This window comes from Pararge aegeria, chromosome 17 (assembly GCF_905163445.1).
Source record: "Pararge aegeria chromosome 17, ilParAegt1.1, whole genome shotgun sequence".
NCBI classification, from domain to species: Eukaryota; Metazoa; Arthropoda; class Insecta; order Lepidoptera; family Nymphalidae; genus Pararge; species Pararge aegeria.
Genome location: NC_053196.1, coordinates 12,735,391 through 12,757,992, shown reverse-complemented (window position 1 = coordinate 12,757,992; position 22,602 = coordinate 12,735,391). Strand labels below are relative to the sequence as shown.

The following is a 22,602-nucleotide window of genomic DNA, read 5'->3' as shown; positions in this document are numbered from 1 at the left end:
CCCCAAGTCTGGTAATAAATTAGTGTAACAGTGGTCGAGCAATGACAAAAATGTAAATAAAAAACCCTAAAAAGAAAACTGCATGGAAATCGACACAGACGGATTGTGCTTACTTGCAACTCGGTCTGCGTGAGATTGTTTGCCTTTATGTCTGCACTGTAACTTTTTGAAAAGGCGATCGAAATGCTCTGTCGCTATCACTTATCCTTACTTATACTACAGATGTATGGCAGTGATATTCAAACAAAAGTATTGGAAAGTGAAAATAAAGATTTAAATGTTACCTTTATTTTGATTCTAGAAGATTTCGAGAATTTCGCAATTCTAGGACCTGTTGAATGGTTTTCCTTAAATACTGATCGTAACAGACTTTCAAGCCGGGTAAGCTTAAAAAACGATGGTGAGGTTCATTTTACTCGGATTATAGAGTTAAGATGCTCGAATTCAACTCGATTGAGAGCGTGACTCGCGAACTAGCATCTCACACTAAAGGTAAAGGTTGATTAATGCTCAGTTTTTATGGACCTAACAACTCAAGGTATAAGTAATACCATGGTGAAATATTGGCATATCTTGAAAATATGATTTGACGTCATCAAAGTTAGAGTAAAATGAACCTAAACTTTCCAACTTTATAGTTTAGAATTGCCTACCTCCGATCTTACGAATTAACCTTACTTCCAATTTCGAAAATAACCAGGCCTAATGTATACGACAATGTGTACGACAATGTTTAGATGTGACGATGTGTATGATAATGTAACAGATGCCTTGTCAGGGCAGAGCACGGTAATTAGGAACCCGAGTCACGACTGCAATGCCTCCACTATAAATAGAACTAGATATATTTTTTTATAATAAAGCATAATTTTGTTATCAACAAGTACTACAGCAACATTATTTATTTGATTTCATCTATGTTAGGCATGGAGAATCGTTAATAATAATTAAATTATTGACACACAAAACCAAAGATACACAGTCTCAGCGTGTGTCCCGACATTTCTCAACATATTTCTCTTTATCTCGACGATTTTCAAAGGTTTTGTGACTTTTGATACTTTATCTTTAGAGTAAAATGTCTTAAGCCTTATTTTAAAGTAGTACATTATATTATGTACATTGGATGCAACAAGTTTTCGCTAGGAAGATCAAATTACATACTCGAAAAGTTTAAAAATACGAGAAGGATAATGTTTAATAGACTTGGCGTTATATATGCATTTTGTAGGGACACCCTCATATTGATTGGTGCAATCAAGATGGGGGATGAGGGATGAGTTCCTATATTTACAATTTTTACCTCACTGATCAGTTTTTATGCAAAAAGATGAAACAAGACATCGCACCAATAGGGGCCTAGTTATTTAGTTTTGGTAAAGCCGATAACGTCTTGATCTTGTGTTTGTAAATGTACGAGTAAAAATAATGGGCACTTTCAATTCAAGCCAACTGTATATCTTAGGTTTTATTATATATCAATTGTAATAAATATAGTATTTAACATGGTCACAATGTGCACTATGTTCCGGCAATCATATGGTTATTTACACCGAATATTGAGCATAATATTTGGCAATTCATTTTCCCGCGAGATGGCAACGAAAGACAAAAATGGGATAATTTCTCTGTGACAAGTGCTTATTGAACTGTCGTAATGAGCTGTGCGCTTTTGTGTAAAAAAGAAGATAGAGTGGATTGGTTAAGCCAGCTTTATAAATCGATTGCAATGGATGGGTTAGTTACGATAAGGGATAGGTGTGTTTCGATAGACCCTGAAAGCACTTAAAGCTGTCGGTTCCGGTCATTATAACTAACGCCTCTTTAACAATTGTCAGACTAAGCGACGCGAGTTCTTTACCGTATCACAATAGCGGAGTCTCTACATTTTATTTCTCCCTATGAGTAAAGAGGACTGAACGTTATGTATAATGAGAGTATAGTGAGTAAATTTGTTTGTATACTCATTGACAGTACCAGTGCGCAAGCAAAGTCGGACTACTTTGCGAGTAGAGGGTGACAACAAAGTCCCTATACAGGACTCACTCGTTGTCCTGCCAGTAAACTCACTATGTTCTCATAACACATGTCTGTAATGAGTTTAACCAAAAGTGGATGCTACTATTCTTTATCGCCCTATCGTCTTAATTGTCATTTAGATATGCTACTGCTGCGTACAGACTAAAAAGGGACATCTGCAGTCTACGGTTTTGTATTTAGCTACTTTTTGATGTGTATCAATTTACTTGCAGAGGCCTCCGGACTATGGACACTGTGATTTTTAGTTCAGTGGCAGCTTTGCCATTGTAGCACCTTAGGAGCACACGTCCATTGGTCTTTCAATCAAAGCACCCAACCATTGCCACCTTAACTTCACAACTCATTGATCTGTGTTGATTATACTCATTATTAGATCCCATTCCTGATATGACAATGCTAAGACTTACCGAACAATCTCTTTCGAACACCGTCCGAGTTATTCTGAACCATCTTATCACTCCAATAGAAAGAGACCATGCTATTTCTCACTTACAAAATCACAAAGCTCACATTTCGACGTTTCAACTGTTATGTGGATACAATAAATTAAAAACGAAGTGTGCAATGCATACTGTATACATTTACTTACACGGTGATTTAAGGAAATACGCACATTGTCGGAGTTTTTACTGAGGAAGTGTCCACTCGGAAAAAATCTCCATATATCACATCACGAATGTTGAGACTGAATTCAAGGTCACATGTGCAGACGCATAACAAAACCCTGCGCAGTAACCGCTACAATTTCAACATTCAAAACGTATACAATAACCGCCGCTTATATATTTATTTGGAACATGAACTTAAACTTAATAAATATGATACATACTGTCACTGAAGTCCGGTTATGAACACGGCGGTAGGTGGTAAGTAATTAATGGTAGCTACAGTTCTCGTCATGAAAGTTTATACGAGCGCAGTCTTGAAGCGCATCGACTCGTACAGGCAAATCCTGTACTCAGAGCGGTCGCCAATCACAAACTTCTGTCGGTATAAGAGTATGATAGGATAGTGAAGAAATCGAAGCAACTATCGACCTATTGCTTATCAAATCCATTAACGCCAAAAGTTAATAAACAATCTATTGCAATATCTTCAGATCAAACAATGAAGTTATTATAGCCATCCTTACCGATAGAATAGAGTACGAAATGGATACGAGATTTGGATTGATTGATTTCTTGATTGCGTACTTTAGTTAATAAATCGATTTAACTATGGACCCATCGCTCGTTGCGATGCAAGCTAAACTAAACGAAGTTGGAGCCAATATTCACAGCCAATGAAGCTAAGCAGCTTCCTTGGCGGTGAACATTACGCTTTTGCACATTTCAACTTTCATGACGCGTACTGTAGCGAGTGGTATCTATTAAGTGGTAAGTTGTATGGAGTGGTGTAGCGGCGACGGTCGGAGTGCAGTCGAGGGGTATCGGTGTGGGGAGCGATGTTCGGCGTCTACGTTTCGCCGACACGCAACACTCAATCTCGCCTCACAAACGTTCTTCCGCTGCAAGTAAAATACAACGCTATAATCGAATACAAAAAAAATATACAAGGCTAGTTGGATAGACAGATTGTTCAATGACCATGCCAGACCATACAAGAGCATACACAACTCTTTCGCAAATCGCAACCAATCCAAAAAATCTTTTGTGTAGTAACTTTGGAGCTTTGGATTATTATCGATAGAAGGCTTTCTTTAGATTGTATGAAGTTGACCAATTTCACATTGAAAATATTTTGTAGGTACAAATATCAATCGATTATTAAATAATACGTTTAACCCACGAAAATTTTTCTTCATTTTCTTCTTAATGAAGCGTTAATACTATGTGCTACAACTAGATGACAGTCGCGAAAATAAAACTACAACGTTGATAAAAAATATGGGGTGTACCCCAATAAACTGAATACGTCTGCGTAACCGTTTGGGGTGTTCAAACTTGATATTGTATGATTGCGTAAATATTTATGATCGCTGTCAGATCAGATCTAGGTACATAAAATTTAAATGGGACCACTCCGGAAAAAATCCTTTTCGAACAAAAAATGTCTATCAATTACGAAGTTATGCCCAAAGATACATTAAAAAAAATAACAACCGAATTGATGACTAACTCCTTTTGAAGGGAATCAATATTTTTTTTCCTTTTTTAATAGTAAAATACTAATCACTGATTGGTCGACTGTTTACTAGATGGGGCTTTTTCTATACAAATCGTAGTTTACTATCACGCGATCGAATAGGTACAATATCTCACACCAGGCACTCTACAAGACAGTCGGTGTTAATCGCGACAGTTTGTACTCACGTGATTGTCTTCCGCTCGGTGGGTCTGGTAGTGGGCTGCGGGCGCGCACGGTTTAACACCTTCAGCAGGTCGCCCGCCTTTGCGCGCATGCGTGAGTGCACGTATACCTGCCGAAACCATAATGTTACTAACGTACTTCCTTAGTTATAAGCCTATTTTCCAGCGCACTTTGAGCGCGAAGTAAGGACGAATTAAAGACCTCAAGTAAGGATCATAGATATCAGGTAAATCGTATAGCAATGAGAGTAACTACTTTGTATACTCATTGAGAGTACCAGCGCGTAAGAGTCACATAGCAGAACCAATATAGCATTGGTAGCGGGCATAACCACAGGACATTGTCTGTTTAATAGACATTTAACTCTAAGCAAGTTAACCTTGCTCTAAAAGTCATGGTATGTCATGGTAATTATGGCTTATTTATTATATGGTTTATCTTATGGAAATTTTATCATTACTGAAATGAAATTAGCTTTTTAAGTATAAGAATAATAATAAGTGAAAGAAATACTAAAATAAGTTATCTATTTTCGGATTTTATCACAGCCGTTTCCTCTTTATAATATAAGTTTATTAGCGTAGATGTCAGACAGACAGTTCGCAGGGGTGTGATACAATTACCTTAGAACACTTGATGTGATAATGGAGGTAGTCGCGGAACATGTGCAGTAAGTCGATGGTGTTGTCGCGCGCCGCCGCACACGTGTGCCGCGGGAACAGCACTGTATAACACAAACACACATTATACAACACAAACACACACAAGTCACACATGAAAGGGGTAATTCAATAATCGCAGTTTTTTTTAATGGATTCAACAGAACATATCATATCTAGACATCGGATTATATGCATTTGCATGTCTGCATATGCTAATGCATGCGTATGTACTGACGTTGCCAGTTGACGTCAAAACGTTCAGCCTATAAAGTAATATTAAGTAACAAACGTCACAAGTTTAAGCAAACCAATAGGATCAGAAAAGACAATTGCTACTTATGAAAGTAAATACAACATTAGATTAGGTACTCAGTAATAAATTTATATGATAATAATTATATACATTAGAGTTTATCAATGCATTCAATTGAATTTAATTCAAAAGGTTTTTGAGGTTTCTATTTTTATTCATCTCACTAGATTTAATTTAAGTGTTCTCGCTCCAGAGATGGGCGATAATAAGTGCGCGACTCAGTCTTGCACTATAGCAGTATTATCGAATGTGGGTTTCATGATACACATTACTTAATGTTCGTCTTATATTGTACTATTTTTAATTTACTGTGTAACTGTTAATTGAAATAAACATATTATTATTATTACATTTGGTTGCGCCAAGTTATAATTAAGTCTTAAATAATAATTTAAAATTTCATTGGTGTTCCTATTCTCCCATATCCAACCTAAAACAGCACTGAACGATTCTCCGTGAAGAGACTGGCGCCCTCATACGCCTCAAAAACACTAGAACGCAGAGCTGTCACTTAAATTAACGGAAGCAAACGATTAAGACGTTTGCGGACGATTTGCTTTCCGATTGCGAAAAGTAACGGGCAATACGAGTTTACTGGCTGCCTGAAAATAAGCCATAAAATATCATAATATACCTTAAAAGTTTCAATGAGATCCTTTTAAGCATAATTCCCATATTTATGTGTGTGCCGAAATATAACATAAGTGGTGGTGTTCGAGAAGAGAGGACTTCGTGAGGAATATTTGGATCAACGGACGGCGTGCTCCTACCCATGAAAAATAAGGTCAAGTAAGTGCTGTCTTCCTTGTGCTCTGATTCCTTGTATCTTTCTTTTGTACACCAATTTATCGCAAAAAATACAGTCCACTCATTCGAAATAAAAATCTTAAATAACTTAATATAACTTTGCGCATACATATTTATTTGGTTCCGTCGAGCCGGATATTTACAGCATTTCCTTCATATTAACGTATTGAAGCATTAGTTTCCTTGTTAGAATACTTCTATAGGCTCTAATAATTGAAATAATATAATTTTAAATAAAATAGGTCATTGCGTCATCTATTTTCTTTGTCGTAATACTGGCATAAGCGGCATTATAGCATTGAGCTAGCTATTTCCCCAGTTAGACATACTAATTATCTACACATATTTATGTATATTTCGATAAATATTAGTGTATTTAAATTGAATTAACAATTAAAACAAATCTTAAAACTTGCAATTATTAATTATTGTAGTACCTTCGGTTGTGAAACATTTACTCAAGAGTCGTAAGACCTAGCATATAAGGTCGAGATTTGTCTATACGAACCTCTGGTCGATCGAACATTCGATATAACCCGACCACGCGTAATATCGAACGAAGCGCGCTTGCGCATATTATCCGCACTCCGCGCGACCTACTTAATTTACCAGTATATGATTGGCTATTAACCTATCATACTCACATAAAAATATAGGTATTTCGTGATTGTTAGATAATTGTCTCACTTACACTTTAGTAAAATGCCTCCTAAAGTAGATTCTAAAACTAGCGAAAGTGATAAGGAGATTCAGGATACTAAACTGTCTATCTTAATTGCTAAACGTGAAGCTATATTCGGTATCATGCAAAATGTCTTTGACTTATCTCGTGAACCCGATGTTCATACGAACGTTGAAAAAAGAGAACATTTTCTAGACGAATCTTCACAAATTGATTCATTGCGTTTAAAGTACGAGTCTATTGTAGACGATTATAATACACGTTTATTAAACTTAAATTCAGATGCAAAACCTGATTACAAAAGTCTGTATGCTTTTGAGACTTTGTATAATAGGGTCAAACGAACTCATACAAAATGCTCAACTTTAAATACGACACCAGAAATACATAATGCGACCTCCGCGCTGCTAAAAGCCAAGCCGAAGCTAGCTCCCATATCGATATTAGAATTCGATGGTGACATTAAATCTTTTCAGATGTTTTATACGACCTTTAAGTCAGTAGTAGATAATAATCCATCACTCACAGATGCAGAAAAGCTATTTTATCTGTTACCGAAGCTGACAGGGAAGGCAAAAAGCGCAATCGCTGGAATTTCTCCGTGTGCTGAGAATTATCAGCTCATTTTACAAACACTCGTCAATAGGTTCGATGATAAACGTATGTTGACTTCCGCGTACCTACATGAATTATTTCGCTATAAGGGTTTTCAGACTCCCTCTGCGACTAACTTTGAAGATTTCATAGACCGGTTCGCTGGCGCAGTAAGCGCTTTAAAAAACCTAAAGTTAGAGAACCTAGCTGATCTTATCATACTACATATAGCTACACAAAGGGTCGATACTGAGAGTGTACGCGCGTTTGAAATTAAATGCGGCAAGAATATACCTACTTTCGACGACTTTGTGGAATTTATCACAACACGCGCGAAGGTGTTTGAGCGTACGAATACGAATGTCACAAACCCTTCCAATACGCGTCATAATAAAAATATAAAACATTTGAATAACGGGACTTCTGGCAATGCGCCGAAGTATCAGGCCTATATAAGCACGGTTGATAAGCCTACGTCCAAGTGTCTATGTAGAAATATAACACATGCGCATTTATATAAATGTGTTGACTTTAATAAATTATTAACTCCTCAAGAACGTTTTAAGTGCGTCAAGGAGAAGAATGCCTGTGTGAACTGCCTGTCTATAAAACATAAAGTCGGGCAATGTGAAGTCTCCCCGCACTGTTCGTGTGGTCAGAAACATAACAAAAGGCTGCACTTTGACCAGCGCGAGGAACATTCCCGCGCGCCTCAGTTGAATACCGTCATGCCGCCACCGAACGCACCTACCGTTACCGCGTCATCGCCCGTAGCGGATGATCGCGCCGACGTAGCACTGTGCGCTACGCGCGTAAGCCCGTCTACAAGCGCTACGCAGGTGTATAATAGCAATTTAATGAATCGTGTGGAAGACAAGCGAACTACTGTCTTATTGGCTACCGCACAAGTTGCTGTTTACGACTGTAATGGTGAACGGCAAGTTATACGTATATTGTTGGATTCTGCTTCGCAGGCCGATTTCCTCTCAAAAGAATGTTGTGATCGCTTGGGTTTGCAAACTAAATTCACAGAACGTACTATCGTGAAGGGGTTCGGTGGAATTGAGAAGGTTGTACAATCCAGCTCGGTTGACTTGACGTTTTATTCGCGTTTTGATGATAACGTTAGTTTTAATATCTCGCCACTTGTTGTTGATAAAGTGACAGACAAATTACCTACGGCTGTGATAGATACGGCAGTCCTATCACACCTTAAAGGTATTCCGCTTGCCGATGCGAGTTACGGCGTACCTGATAAAATTGATGCTTTAATAGGAGCTTCCCTATTTCCACATTTGCTTCTCCCCGACGACGTCCATACGTCACGTCGCGACCCGTCGGTGCCCGTTGCATTGCGCACGGTGTTAGGTCTGGTGTTCATGGGCAATGCGCCTACGATACCTACTATAAATACTCATACGGCCTTGACATGTTGTTTCGTTCAAGAGCCTCCTGCTATTGACTCTTTAGTCAAGCGTTTCTGGGAACTTGAAGAACTTCCTTCCGCTTCCATTCAGAATCCTGATGATAATGAATGCGAAGACTTCTACACTTCGACTACTGTCCGAGATCCCGATACGGGCAGATACGTTGTCGGCCTGCCATTTAAAGAGGATCTATATTCCCTAGGGAATTCTTTGGACATAGCTAAGAAACGTTTCATCTGCCTCGAAAGAAAGCTTGAAGCTTCGAATAAATTGAGGTCGGCATATGATGACGTCATAAAAGGTTATCTCGCGAAAGATTATATTTCTCCCGCGCCTTCATATGATTCTAAAGATCCCGTTCCGATTTACGTGATGCCACACACGGGGATTTTACGTGAAGACAAACTCTCGACGAGACTGAGATTAGTCGTCGATGCTTCTTGTCGTTCTAGTTCTGGAAAGGCACTGAACCATCTGCTACATTCCGGTCAAAATTTACAGGGAGATCTTTTTAAAATAATTTTGAATTTTCGTCTGCATGCAGTGGCAATGACAGCCGACTGCCGAGAACAGTTTCTACAAATCGTTATGCGCGAAGCTGATCGTCGCTATCAATGCTTCTTATACCGCTTTAATCCACAAGACCCTCTTGTGCTATACCAGTTCAATCGAGTCTGTTTCGGTCTCACTTCCAGTCCCTTCCATGCACTGCGCACGGTAAGACAGCTGGTGAATGACGACGGCGCAAAATATCCACGAGCGAATAGCATTGTGCTACCCGCGCTTTATATGGATGACGTAGCTTTCTCGCTTCCAAGCGAACTAGAGGCAGTCACTGTGTCGCTGCAGATGATCGATCTTTTTAAGGGTGCACAGTGGGAATTAGTTAAGTGGAACAGCAATTCTCGCGAGGTCTTAGATAACCTTCCTGCGTCCCACAAACTTCCGACTGAAGTGGAGTTTGACAAAACCATGCACCATAAAATACTTGGTCTGCATTGGTATACTGGAAATGACGCTTTCTATTTTAAAATTTCTGTGCCCGACGATGTGACATGCACTAAGCGCTCCATCTTGTCGACTGTTGCCCGTCTGTGGGACATAATGGGCTTCGTTGCTCCCACAGTCGTGTATGCCAAAATATTAATTAAAATGCTTTGGCAATTAAATCTTGATTGGGACACTGTAGCTCCACCACACATCATTAAGATGTGGAGACAGTTTTGCGATGAGTTGCCAGCTCTAAATAAGCTACACATACCGCGTCATGTGGGCGTGACAACAGACTGTGAGGTCACTCTCCTGGGACTATCAGATGCTAGTCTCGCAGCCTATGGTGCTGTCGTTTATTTACACGTTAGCTCCCCTACTGGTAACACTGTGCGTCTTGCTTGTGCGAAAAGTAAAGTTTCGCCGACGAAACCTCATTCAATTGCTCGTCTCGAACTATTAGGTGGCGTCCTACTGTCGAAATTGCTTCGTACAGTACATGACACTTACTCTGAGCGTATCCCAATCAAGGCTACATATGCATTTCTCGATTCCAAAGTCGCCCTATATTGGATAAAAAGTTCACCGCATAGATGGCAGACTTTTGTCGCGAATCGCGTTGTACAGATAACTGAGAATATCTCACCAGACAACTTTTATCATTGCCCTGGCACTGAGAACTCTGCTGATATTCTATCGAGAGGTGTAACTCCTGAGAAGCTTCTCTCACACCCTCTGTGGCTGCATGGTCCACCATGGGCATCAATGCATCCGTCTCAGTGGCCACTCAAAACTCTAGAGGGAGAGTCTATTGAAGACGTACCCGAGAAGAAGGTTCTTATACACACTGTGCGTAAACCTATACTCCCGAACGACTTACACGAGCTTGCTCTCCGTTTTTCTTCGTGGAGCAAACTTCTACGTATAATTGTATACATTTGTAGATTTGCTAAATTACTGCCTCGTCGCGGCACTAGTGCAGTTACCGCTGACGACTTAAATTTCGCAGAGAATAGAATGCTTCGCGCTCTGCAAAATCAGCATTTTGCTGAAGAATATTCTCTTATTAAAAATAATAAAACATGTTCACCGGCATTTAATCGCCTAAGACCATTTATTGATGATGGACTTATCCGCGTTGGCGGTCGTCTCGCCAACTCTGGACTTAGCTTTGAAAAAATACATCCGGTTATATTGCCTCGCAATGGCCACGTGGTAAATATAATCATTGATTATTACCACATTAAACATTTACATGCTGGACCCGAACTCCTAATGGCCCTGCTTCGTCAGAGGTACTGGATTCTGTCGGCACGCCGTATTGTCAGGCAAAGAGTACATATGTGCAATACTTGCTTTAGATTTAAACCGCGTCCAACCATTCCGCTGATGGCGGATCTTCCTGATATACGTACACGTCCAGCGTTGAAAGCCTTTAGTTTCACCGGCTGCGATTATGCAGGTCCTATACCATACGTTCCTGTACGCCGCCGTGGCGTACACAGCGAGAAAGCTTATATTGTGCTGTTCACGTGTCTCACTACGAGATCTACGCACATTGAGGTTGCTACCTCACTCAGCACCCCCAGTTTCCTCGCCGGGTTTAAAAGATTCCTATCACGTCGTGGTCCTGTTCAGGTGCTGCATAGCGACAATGCTAAAAACTTCCAGGGTGCTGCTTCTTACCTTCGGGACCTCTATAAATTTCTAAGAGAAGAATATTACCCGAAGCTAGAGCAGGAATGCGCTGAAAATCGCATAACTTGGAAATTCATCTGTCCCAATTCCCCACACTTTGGAGGTTCATGGGAAAGTATGATCAAGGTGACTAAGACGATCCTGTTCAAGGTCATAGGGCAACAGCTCCTTTCTTATGAGGAACTTTGCACTGTGCTCATTCAGGTCGAATGTCTTCTCAATTCGCGTCCGCTAACAATACTAAGCTCTGACCCTGCCGAACCTTCGGCTCTTACTCCAAGTCACTTCCTACATACTGCGCCTCTATTCTCCTTGCCTGCGCCTGATGTCAATCCAGACAAAATTAACTTGGTTGACAGGTACTCGTTAATAGATAAAATGGTCCAATCGTTTTGGAATCGTTGGAGGATGGAATATTTGCACGGATTGCAAGTTCGTTTGAAATGGAATACGCCTTCCGTACCTATTACGCCGGGAACTGTCGTCGTAGTTATAAATGACAACGTACCGCCTCTGGCTTGGCCTCTAGCAGTAGTAGAGAAAGTGCATCCCTCGAAAGACGGCGTCATACGCGTAGCGACCGTTAAAATTTCCGGGAGAACTTACGTCCGTCCGGTCGTTCGCTTATGCCCTCTTCCGACGCAATAAGCGTAACAATTATAGTTTCATAATTTAGTACTAAGTAGCTCATACGTTAAGACTTTATTCTCTTTTATAATAATTCTACAAATAATTAATATTTTTTAATATACTTTCGTAAATATACACATACTTATATGAAATACGCCCATGCGCAATACGCGTTCTTAAAAGAGGCAATTCTACCTCATACCTTATGAGAGCTTTTCTTAAAGGTGACCCTTTAAGGGCGGGTGGATGGTTGCGCCAAGTTATAATTAAGTCTTAAATAATAATTTAAAATTTCATTGGTGTTCCTATTCTCCCATATCCAACCTAAAACAGCACTGAACGATTCTCCGTGAAGAGACTGGCGCCCTCATACGCCTCAAAAACACTAGAACGCAGAGCTGTCACTTAAATTAACGGAAGCAAACGATTAAGACGTTTGCGGACGATTTGCTTTCCGATTGCGAAAAATAACGGGCAATACGAGTTTACTGGCTGCCTGAAAATAAGCCATAAAATATCATAATATACCTTAAAAGTTTCAATGAGATCCTTTTAAGCATAATTCCCATATTTATGTGTGTGCCGAAATATAACATAAGTGGTGGTGTTCGAGAAGAGAGGACTTCGTGAGGAATATTTGGATCAACGGACGGCGTGCTCCTACCCATGAAAAATAAGGTCAAGTAAGTGCTGTCTTCCTTGTGCTCTGATTCCTTGTATCTTTCTTTTGTACACCAATTTATCGCAAAAAATACAGTCCACTCATTCGAAATAAAAATCTTAAATAACTTAATATAACTTTGCGCATACATATAATACACAATATATAAACAAAATAATACACTCACCGAATGTGACGTAACTGATATTTTCACCTACTTTGGCGTCAGTGTCCAACAGTTCTAAGGGCGGCTCTTTGTGTGAGAACAAAACCTGTGGACAACGTAAGTCTATGCTGAAATATATAATATGCAATGATCTCAATAGGTTTTAAAACAAACCCATTGTACGTCCCGTCCACGGCGTTCTAAGGTTTTTTTTTAATACAAATGTTTACGGAAACCGAGTTTCCAATTATGTAAATCATCATCAACATCATCACTTCAAATTTCAATCGATTGGCGTCCACAGCTGGACATAGGTATTTTGTAGAGAATTCCAAAATCCACGGTACAGGGTCGTTTGCTTTCAGCGGCTCACAGCGACTCGCTTGATGTCGTCTGTCCAGCTCGTTGGGGGTCGACCAACGATGTGATTACCGATGCGAGGTCGCCATTCCAGCTCCGCGAGGTCGCATTTCCACTTCAGTAACGCGACTCACTTTATGTCGGTAACTCTAGTTCTTCTACAGATATCCTCTTTTCTTATTTGCTCACATGGAGATGTGCTCAAGTACCTAATTAAGTGACAGGGGTCAGATTTCAATTTCGCATGTGATGTAGGGCTGTATCTGATTTCTTTCAGTAAAAACTATGGCAGTGGTTTACTCAGAAACTATTAGGTTTTCGGTTTCACGGATAAGTCTCTGAGACAGTAGATTAAATAATAAGTATAAAACGACGACACACACATAGCTTGTTTTATGGGTACTAAGATGACTGATGAATATTTTTATTAATAATATACATAAATACTCAGAATATACATATAAACACCCAGACACTGAAAAACATTCATGCTAATCACACAAACATTTCCTAGTAGTGGAACCGAACCCACAGCCTTGGACTCAGAAAGCAGGGTCGCTGCCCCCTACGCCAATCGGTCGTCAAAACAATGTTCCTCTAAAGCCTGTGTTGCATTACACATTGTATATGTAAATAAATAAATACACAGTATTTTAAACTAACATTTTCGTGGTTAGTCAACATTTTTAAAATATAGTTCAACGGGTACATACCACGATAATATTTTTGGATTTGCAATGGATTGTGTTCCAACTTGGTCAAAATATCGACAAATCCAAAAATATACGTTAATATTTTTGGATTTTGTCTTGTTTGATTGTCGGTACATACCAATGTACCCATCGAACTATATTTAAGAAATACACAGTATACTTACATATCTTTATATATATACTAGCTGTTGCCCGCGACTTCGTCTGCGTTTGATTTTGTTTTTATCGTATTCAGTATTGCGAAGCCTTAAATGAGTACATGTGACTATCAATTAATTATAGACAAATAATTTGCAATAAAATAAAATTGCGACTATAATTAAATATCTAAGCTATCCTATCTCTTAAGTTGGAGCAGACTGCTCACGGTGTGCCAATTTAATTTAAAATCGGTTAAGTAGTTTAGGAGTCCATCGCGGACAAACATCGTGACAGGAGATTTATATATATTAAGATTTCTTGTGTGCGTGTGTATGTCACTGAACTCCCCCTAGACGGCTGGACCGATTTGAATGAATTTTTCGACATGCGTTAGGGTGGCACCCTGGATGGTTTAGATTCACAAATCAGCCCGACAGATGGCGCTGGGGTCAGCTAGTATATATATATATATACACACAAACATTTCCTATATATATATATATATATATATATATAGTTTTAACTTTTATTGGCAGTCCCCAAAGACGAATGTTTTTTTTTTTATTTCGGGGAGGTAACCCGGGTGCTACAAAGCTGACAGTGTTGTTTATTACCTGAGGTGCGGTGTGGGATGCTCTCCGGCCCTCCTTAAGCTCTTGCATGAACACCTTGCCGATCACAACGTCGTCCTCGTGACGGAACACTGTTGAGAACACCACTGTCACTCGGTCCTCCTGCGCTTCTACGTATCTGAAACAACAATTCCCTCATCATGGCAACAGCACCAAAGTTATTACGACCTTCCTGGCGCAGCGGTGAGCGCTGAGCAGTCAAGCGGGAGGTCTCTGGTTCGATCCCCGGCAAAATAAATTTTGGGATTCATAATACTCGAATTTTCTCTGGTATGGTCTGGTGGGAGATTTCTGTGCTGGCTAGTTGGCACCCTACCATCAAAGACGTGCCGCTAAGCCATTTAGTGTGATTGCAGTAAAGCGCTAGACTTTTTTTTAAAATACCTCAAAGTTTCTGCATCATGGACAGTTTGCAAAATCATATTGGCTGAAGTTTGCAATTGAACTCTTTACAAATGTCACTAGACTACAGTGGCGTGCATAGAGGGTATGCACAGGTGATATAAAATTAAGAAAATCTCCAGAGTAAAAAAACTTAAGGATAGGCATTGTGAGAGTTATAAAAAGCCTACCCTTAAGTATTTATAACTTGTACTGGGGATGTCTTCATTTTATATCATCTGCATACCCTATATGCACACCATTCCTAGACTAAGATAAAAACTGAATCCGATTCAGCCACTCGTAGTTCACTTCAGTGCTGTGCTGTCTAACTAAGATTATTCCTACTGTATTTGTACAGTAATGCCGATTCTTTTTTCAAATCTTTAAACTTAATTGTCAATACCAAAACTAGTGCTATCCTTTTCACACTATAGTCCGCTAATATAAGATTTACAAAGGAAGCCAAGAAAGCCTAAAGAAGAAGGAAGAAGATTTTCAGGGCTATATTAAGGCTACTGGTCCTTAATTGGATCAGCTGATTTGAAACTGCATCAAATGTTTTAATCAGCGCCTGAAGTAACTTTGAATTGGGGACTTAATTTTTTTTCCCATCGAACATCGATATTCCCTTTAACATATGAAACTACCTCAATTGACTTATTTCATACGACCGCCGCACACCGCCGCTTACACTCGATATAGGGTGTTTCTTAAATACCAAACTATTAATGTAATATACTCGTCATCTGGGTACGGGCGGATTAAATGGAACAATGTTATATGACGAAAATAAAGACAGTTTTACTTCCATTGATACAATATTAATTGCACTCACAAAGTCTCATCTTGCCGGTAGTTAATGACCGCTCGCTTGTGGCCCACATCGCCGTCCTCCTGCAGTCGGAAGTATCGCTCGAACACCGACGCGAAGCAATTCCTCTTAAGGAGTCCCACCTTCTTGACAGTCGCCTCCCAGTCGTCTGGGATGGTCTCCATATCCAGCAGTACTGATACATTGTAACCTGCAACAAGAATGTAGTCATCATCATCATCATCACATCAACCCATTACCGACCCACTACACAGCACGGGTCTCCTCCCACAAATAGAAGGAGTTACAGTAGTCATAGCCCACCACGGCATGTGAGGATTGGTGAATTCCACGACTTCCTCACAACGTTTTCCTTCACCTTTGAAGCAAGTGATATTTTAATTACTTAAAAAGTACATAACTCAGAAAAGTTACAGATGCGTGCTGACGCGTTCAAACTCGGCCCCCTGAAAGCTCCTACCCATTGCGCTATCACCGCTTCACAAGACGAGAATGTAGATTACAACAAAATTGGTTATGAATACCAATTTTGCTCTTAGAAGGAGCTCGTAACATGACAAAAATCGTTTTAAGAATGTTGCCAAGAAAAACGCGTCCTAAAAAATTACGTGGCCGCTCCGTGCACTTCTTCTTCTTCTCTTTTTTATGCAATTTTGTATGTTGAATTGCTAAGTTTGTAATTTATTTAATAATATTATAATTTCTTTATAGTAAAGGAGATAATTTTACTTAGTGTACAGCTTACAGGTTAACCAATAAGTCAGAAATTTACTGAAGAACTTCATAGATTTTATTATAGTATAGGTTTTTTTAACCTCATTCTGGAAGACCCAGCAACATAATTGGGCACATGTTTCAAATGTTTCAACTAATTTATATCATCTATAAAACTGCTGAGCGTGAGTCCTAAATTTACTCTTTCCTTTTTCTAGGCGAAATGAATTTCTAGAATGGATTCCTAGCTTGCCGTACTTCACCAATGCAATATGACGCGCCTTAGCATAATATTATCACGAGTTCGTGATTTTAACTGAAATGACGCTCTATCGGAACCATGGGTTGAAAAACGTAAATATCCTTACTCCAGACTGGTCTTACATAACAGAAAATTTTACACCAAAAACAATACTCTCCATTTCTTGCCCTTAACCCAAGAATGAAACCGAAGGAATAGTCTCTCAAACATCCTTAACACTTAACCAAAGAGGTTACTACAATATGGCTTCATCATAATTGTCACTACAGGGCACGGGTCTCCTCTCAGAATGGAGTTTATGCTACTTGACATACACTATTTTGCTTGAGAAGTAATATAATGAATAGTTAGTCTGTTTAACATAAGAGATCTCGGCCAGTGAACACTGGCAGTGAGAGAGGTTGAAATGGAACAAATTATTTTTACCAATAACAGTACAGTAACAGTAGTAGGAATTATAATTTTGCTAATTACTTTTTACTTCTAGTTTTAGTAAAAAGTGAAATCCTATCAAGGATTTTTTTTTTATTTTTTTATTTTATTTCACTAAATCACATAGTACAACCAGCTGGATATGTTGGTATGCATTATTTTTGACGGCCGATTGGCGCAGTTTGCAGCGACCCTGCTTTCTGAGTCCAAGGCCGTGGGTTCGATTCCCACAACTGGAAAATGTTTGTGTGATGAGCATGAATGTTTTTCAGTGTCTGGGTGTTTATATGTATATTCTAAGTATTTATGAATATTATTTATAAAAATATTCATCAGTCATCTTAGTACCCATAACACAAGCTACGCTTACTTTGGGGCTAGATGGCTATGTGTGCGTTGTGGTAATATATTTATTTATTATTTATTTATTTGTATTCAGAGAAAACTTAGTATGTTGTGGGATTTTCACAGTAATGTAAATGTATATAAAGTTCAACTTATATGATTAACAACAGACAAAATGTTATACATTTTATGTTCTGAAACAAAAAAATCGATAGGAAATCTTATCAGGGGCACACTCTTTCCACAGTCCAAGTTCTAATCTTATCACAACATTATTCAGTTATGACAGATAAACAATATTGTAGCTTGATTTTTATTTGTAAAGTTAACTTTTTGTTAATTCTTTTTTATATTACGTTTTGCTTACAGTCAGAACATAATGCACATTACTTCTAATACTGACTCAGTAGTAGCAAATGAACTAAATATTGCACAGACAATAGCCAGTGTGTTTCATGAACCATATCACTTTTCACTCTAATAAGCAGCTGAGCAATATGCCTGATATAATTATTAGTACTGTTAGGACTCATAATAACGAATTTATGGAAGTTTCGGATACACTAAATCAGCGGTATCGGCTATTACCACCGCCGACTTAGCATATCCGACAATTTTTATAGTATTCCTTAAATATTTAAATGTAGTGTTGCCCAAATTCAGTCTTGGTCTTGCAGTCTTGGTCTTGTTCTTGCGTTTTTGCAAGACCAAGACCAAGAACAAGACCGCGTATTTTTAGCAAGACCAAGACCAAGACTGACCGTGCAAGACTTGAGCAAGAACAAGACATAGCCTGCAAGACTCTTGCGTCTTGCAGCTAGGACTTAGCGCTATTTCACGGAGTAGTTAGGTGTAACAGTTCGGTGTATAGGTAGGTAGGTACGCTTAGGAATTCTATGAGACGCAAAAAACTATATCAAAGAATATGAAAAACTGGACCTATGCGCATTACGACTAATACCATAAACATAGCGAATAAAAAAATATCTATTAAAATCAAACTGAGTGCATGCATAGTTATGTTTTAACCATCGGCACTTTGATAATGCGGCATCAAAGGTTTTGTACTTACTTCTCAAAGAAATTTGCCGCTTTTCGGAAGTACATGGTTATGATACACGCGCCGGCGGCTTCTTTTGAAATCTAAAACGATCGTTGCCGCCGCGCCGAAATCATAACATTTGACACTATTCATGCAAAATAATTTCGAATTTTAAGAGTACCTACAGGTGTTCCAAAGAATAAATAAGTTTCAGAGTGCTTAGAATGAAAATGAATACATTATACTGATCACGCAAGTAGTATTATGATTAGGATAAAATGGTGAGGATAGGTAGTAGATGTCATAATAATTCATTCTAGTAAGTAATTATAATATTGATTACTTATATGGTTTTAAACTAATTACTTAGGTACTATTATTGTACATTTAGTCATTATATTTCTTAAGTTTTTACAAGTTGTTTTAGCAAATGTAAGCTTATAAATCATAAATGTTTATTAAGAAACAGTTACTTCCATGGAAAACGACATATAGGTCAGTTGATTTTTCGAATTTCTTATCAAATCTTCAGTTATTTATTAATCTGCTTGATCTTTACTAAGGCTATGTTAATTCAAGCTCACAATGTTCCAATTCTAATACGTTTTTCTAAGATTTAAAGTAAACTTTAATAAATAGTAATAGACTAATAGGTAATTGCAAGACTTGCAAGACTCTTGCTGCAAGACTTGCAAGACTCTTGCTGCAAGACCAAGACCAAGACCAAGACTGGGAGCGCAAGACCAAGACCAAGACCAAGACCAGGTGTATTGGCGCAAGACCAAGACCAAGACTGGCTAAGTCTCGTCTTGTTCTTGCATTTGGGCAACACTATTTAAATGGATAATATGATCATACGTTAAATTTCATTTCATAATTATTTTAGAATAAAACATTTACCAGTACAAATATTTAAAAAAGAACCTACATTTGTTCCTTTTTGATTACACTAGCCCACCACACACATTTAAATTAATGGTTCTTATAAAATTCATATAAATCTTTAGAGCTACTTAGCATCATAAAATTAAGGGCATCATGGTGTGGTCTACACTAAAGGATTATATATATGCTTGCTTTGCCACACCGCACACCTCTCCTTATATCCTAGTATATCTAAGGTAAGGTGTAATAGTATATTAAGCCCAAAGGAGTATAATAAGTTAAGATTGTTTTGTCTGTAGGTCTTCAGCGTAACGGAGCACTAAAATAGTTGGACCTTTATGGATCTGGTTTAAAATATTATGTATGTTTCCTTTGTACACTTGTATCTTATGTTCACAATCACAATTTATGGAACATAAATAATAAATAAATATGTATCACTTCTGAACAGGTTCTGAAATATGTTTTATGGCGATAAATGACATGGGATTGTATTAAACTTTGTAATTTCAACATATTGCTGGAAACTTCTGAGCTTTTGTGTTACAGTTATCACCTCACTGATTCTTTGATAAGTTTTAAAGTTATTGATAGCAGGGAGCGCCACATTATTGAATTTCGAAAACACACTTTATATAAAAAAGAAAAAAGTTACACTTATGTTTAAGGAATACTGCACTGTTGTCGCAACTAGTCACCCTTTTGGATATATTTAAAAAGAAAGTATATTAAACAAAAATAAATGGTTCTTACCAGACTCCGGTTCAGTGAGCAGGGGTCCGTATACCCTTTTAAGCAGTTCATCTGCCCCATGTTCTTCTAACTGCTTATAAAACTTCAGTGATATACTAACCTTAAAAGTGCAAAGATTATTGTGAGAGAAATGAACATCTTTGAATTGCAAGAAAGAAGAAAGGAGTCAAGCACCAAAATTTGTAATTAAATTATCTTCGGAGGTCAAAAGTTTTCATGCTGACTGCAGAGATTCTTTGTTTATGTTAAAAAAACATATCAATTAAGTCTGATATCTTAATCCATGGCATGTTAATTGAAATCAGTTACAGCCATTAATATGTTAATTAATTGTATTGAGTAATAAGACTATAAGTATAACTATAAATAAACTGAAACAATATTGTTTTACGTAGATGACTGTATAATTATCAGTATGAGTCATAAAACATTATAAAGAGGCCTTTGACTTACCCTAACTTTGGTTTTATCCCCATTTACATTGGATATATGAAAAAGCACTCCATCAAAGTCTGCTAGTGTCACATCTATGGATTCAGGCTTTAAACTGAAAAAAAGGAAAATTTTTTGCTCAAGGAGTCAAATTCATCCTTATTTTAAGTTATCTTCCACAAAATGTACTAACATTAGACTATGCAGTCAGTATTGTATTCAATAACCAAGGTTGTTATTAATACATGTAGCAAAATGTAATAAATGTGAATTTGACATTTTTCACAGGTATTGAGTATCTACTCACACCCTGACTATCTGATATGGACTGATATGGAGGTGCTCTTAGTTGAATTGTGACAAAACACTGAAAAATTATCCTAATTTTATACCACATTTTAGTACTAGGTTTAGTGTTTTGTATATTGTTGACTATTTGACAATTAAGTGAATTTGACAAATAGACAAAAATAAGCAAATAAGGTATTGCAATTATTTCATTGCATGCTTAATTTAACTAAGTGCCACTTTGCCATATTGCAATGAGCCCTATGTATTGAGCACAGTCAATCAGAAGAATTTTGATTATCAAATTGGTTATAGGGGGGCTGGGTCAGATTAACTTGTTAACCAATTTGGGTCAAAACAAAACATTTCCTGGGCGCTGCTAAATTTTTATTTGTTTCATTCAATGACCTGTAGCAGTAGCTATCTCACATAATATTAAGTGACCTCTAAAAAGAGCCACAGTTACTGCCATGCTATTCAGTAACTCTTAACAGTTACAAAGCATAAGAGCTTGTGGAGTTTGTTAAACCTTTTTCCCCTATGAGTTTGTATAATATAACACCATCTAAATTAAATCCTAAAAGATATAATCTATCTTTCTTTTAAACACTTGTTCAGTCAGGTTCTGGGGCGGTAGATAGTAGTCTCAGCCTCCCACAGAAATAAACCTCAGCCAGTTTAGAAAGCATAATTAACAGAATTGGCCCCTGCCAGATATCGAACCTAAGACCTCCTAAAAATCACAAGCCTCTGCGCCGGAGTGGTCATTGACATGCCCTCTATGTTTGTATGTGTTATAATAATGAAAATGCAATATTGTTTACCACCTACGGAATCCGAAAACAATTTATGGAACGTATCCGCAAGCAAGAGTGCCGACAAACAAGCGACATGAGTCATCTATGCTGATATAGACCGTATCACGTCACGTTACACCCATGGTTTGGGGAAACTAAACCATGAATACATTGACATAATGCCAATATGATTCGAATTCTTAATATTCCGCGGCCAACGTGGGCCCACCCTGAGCGAAATCTACATTGACATTTGTCAAGTTTCCTTCAGGTATGGGGTTATGAACAAAACTCTCTATAATAATTTTATAAATAAGCACTAATTACTGTAAACATCACGAATAGGAACCGCACAGCTAATAGAGATTGCAGTCGTTATAAAAACTGGTAAACTTTCTAAGCGTAACATACTCACCGCGCCAGTGCATTTTTATATTTAACTGTTAGTGTTTCCTCTATAATTCTATTATTGATCTCTAGCAAGATCATTATTTAACAATTTATAACCTACAGCTTTATCATAAAATCAACACTTATAGCACCTTCATTTAATAATTTATACGGATATCTTCAACGATGACCGCCCGTACATTAGGTACCTAAACGACAG

The 22,602-nt window shown here is 38.1% G+C and overlaps 1 protein-coding gene across 1 annotated transcript; it reads right to left on the bottom strand.

The window, feature by feature from the left end:
* Positions 1-22,583, bottom strand: LOC120630881 (actin-related protein 2/3 complex subunit 2). The gene is made up of 9 exons (XM_039900199.1): positions 22,408-22,583; positions 20,929-21,022; positions 20,476-20,575; positions 16,046-16,232; positions 14,809-14,944; positions 13,002-13,086; positions 4,974-5,074; positions 4,353-4,459; positions 1-3,547 (listed from the first exon to the last, which is right to left on the bottom strand). The coding sequence occupies exons 1-9, from the start codon at positions 22,479-22,481 to the stop codon at positions 3,520-3,522; spliced, it is 912 nt and encodes a 303-aa protein (XP_039756133.1). The 5' UTR covers positions 22,482-22,583; the 3' UTR covers positions 1-3,519.
* Positions 22,584-22,602: the final 19 nt, after the last annotated feature.

What these genes read in the sequence shown, in the direction of transcription:
- LOC120630881 (XM_039900199.1), bottom strand. Translation starts at nt 22,481, where the DNA reads ATGATCTTGCTAGAGATCAATAATAGAATTATAGAGGAAACACTAACA. An exon ending in GGGATAAAACCAAAGTTAGG is followed by an intron (nt 20,576 to 20,928) that starts GTAAGTCAAAGG and finishes TGCACTTTTAAG; the next exon opens with GTTAGTATATCACTGAAGTT. An exon ending in ATCACATCAAGTGTTCTAAG is followed by an intron (nt 4,460 to 4,973) that starts GTAATTGTATCA and finishes TGGTTTCGGCAG; the next exon opens with GTATACGTGCACTCACGCAT.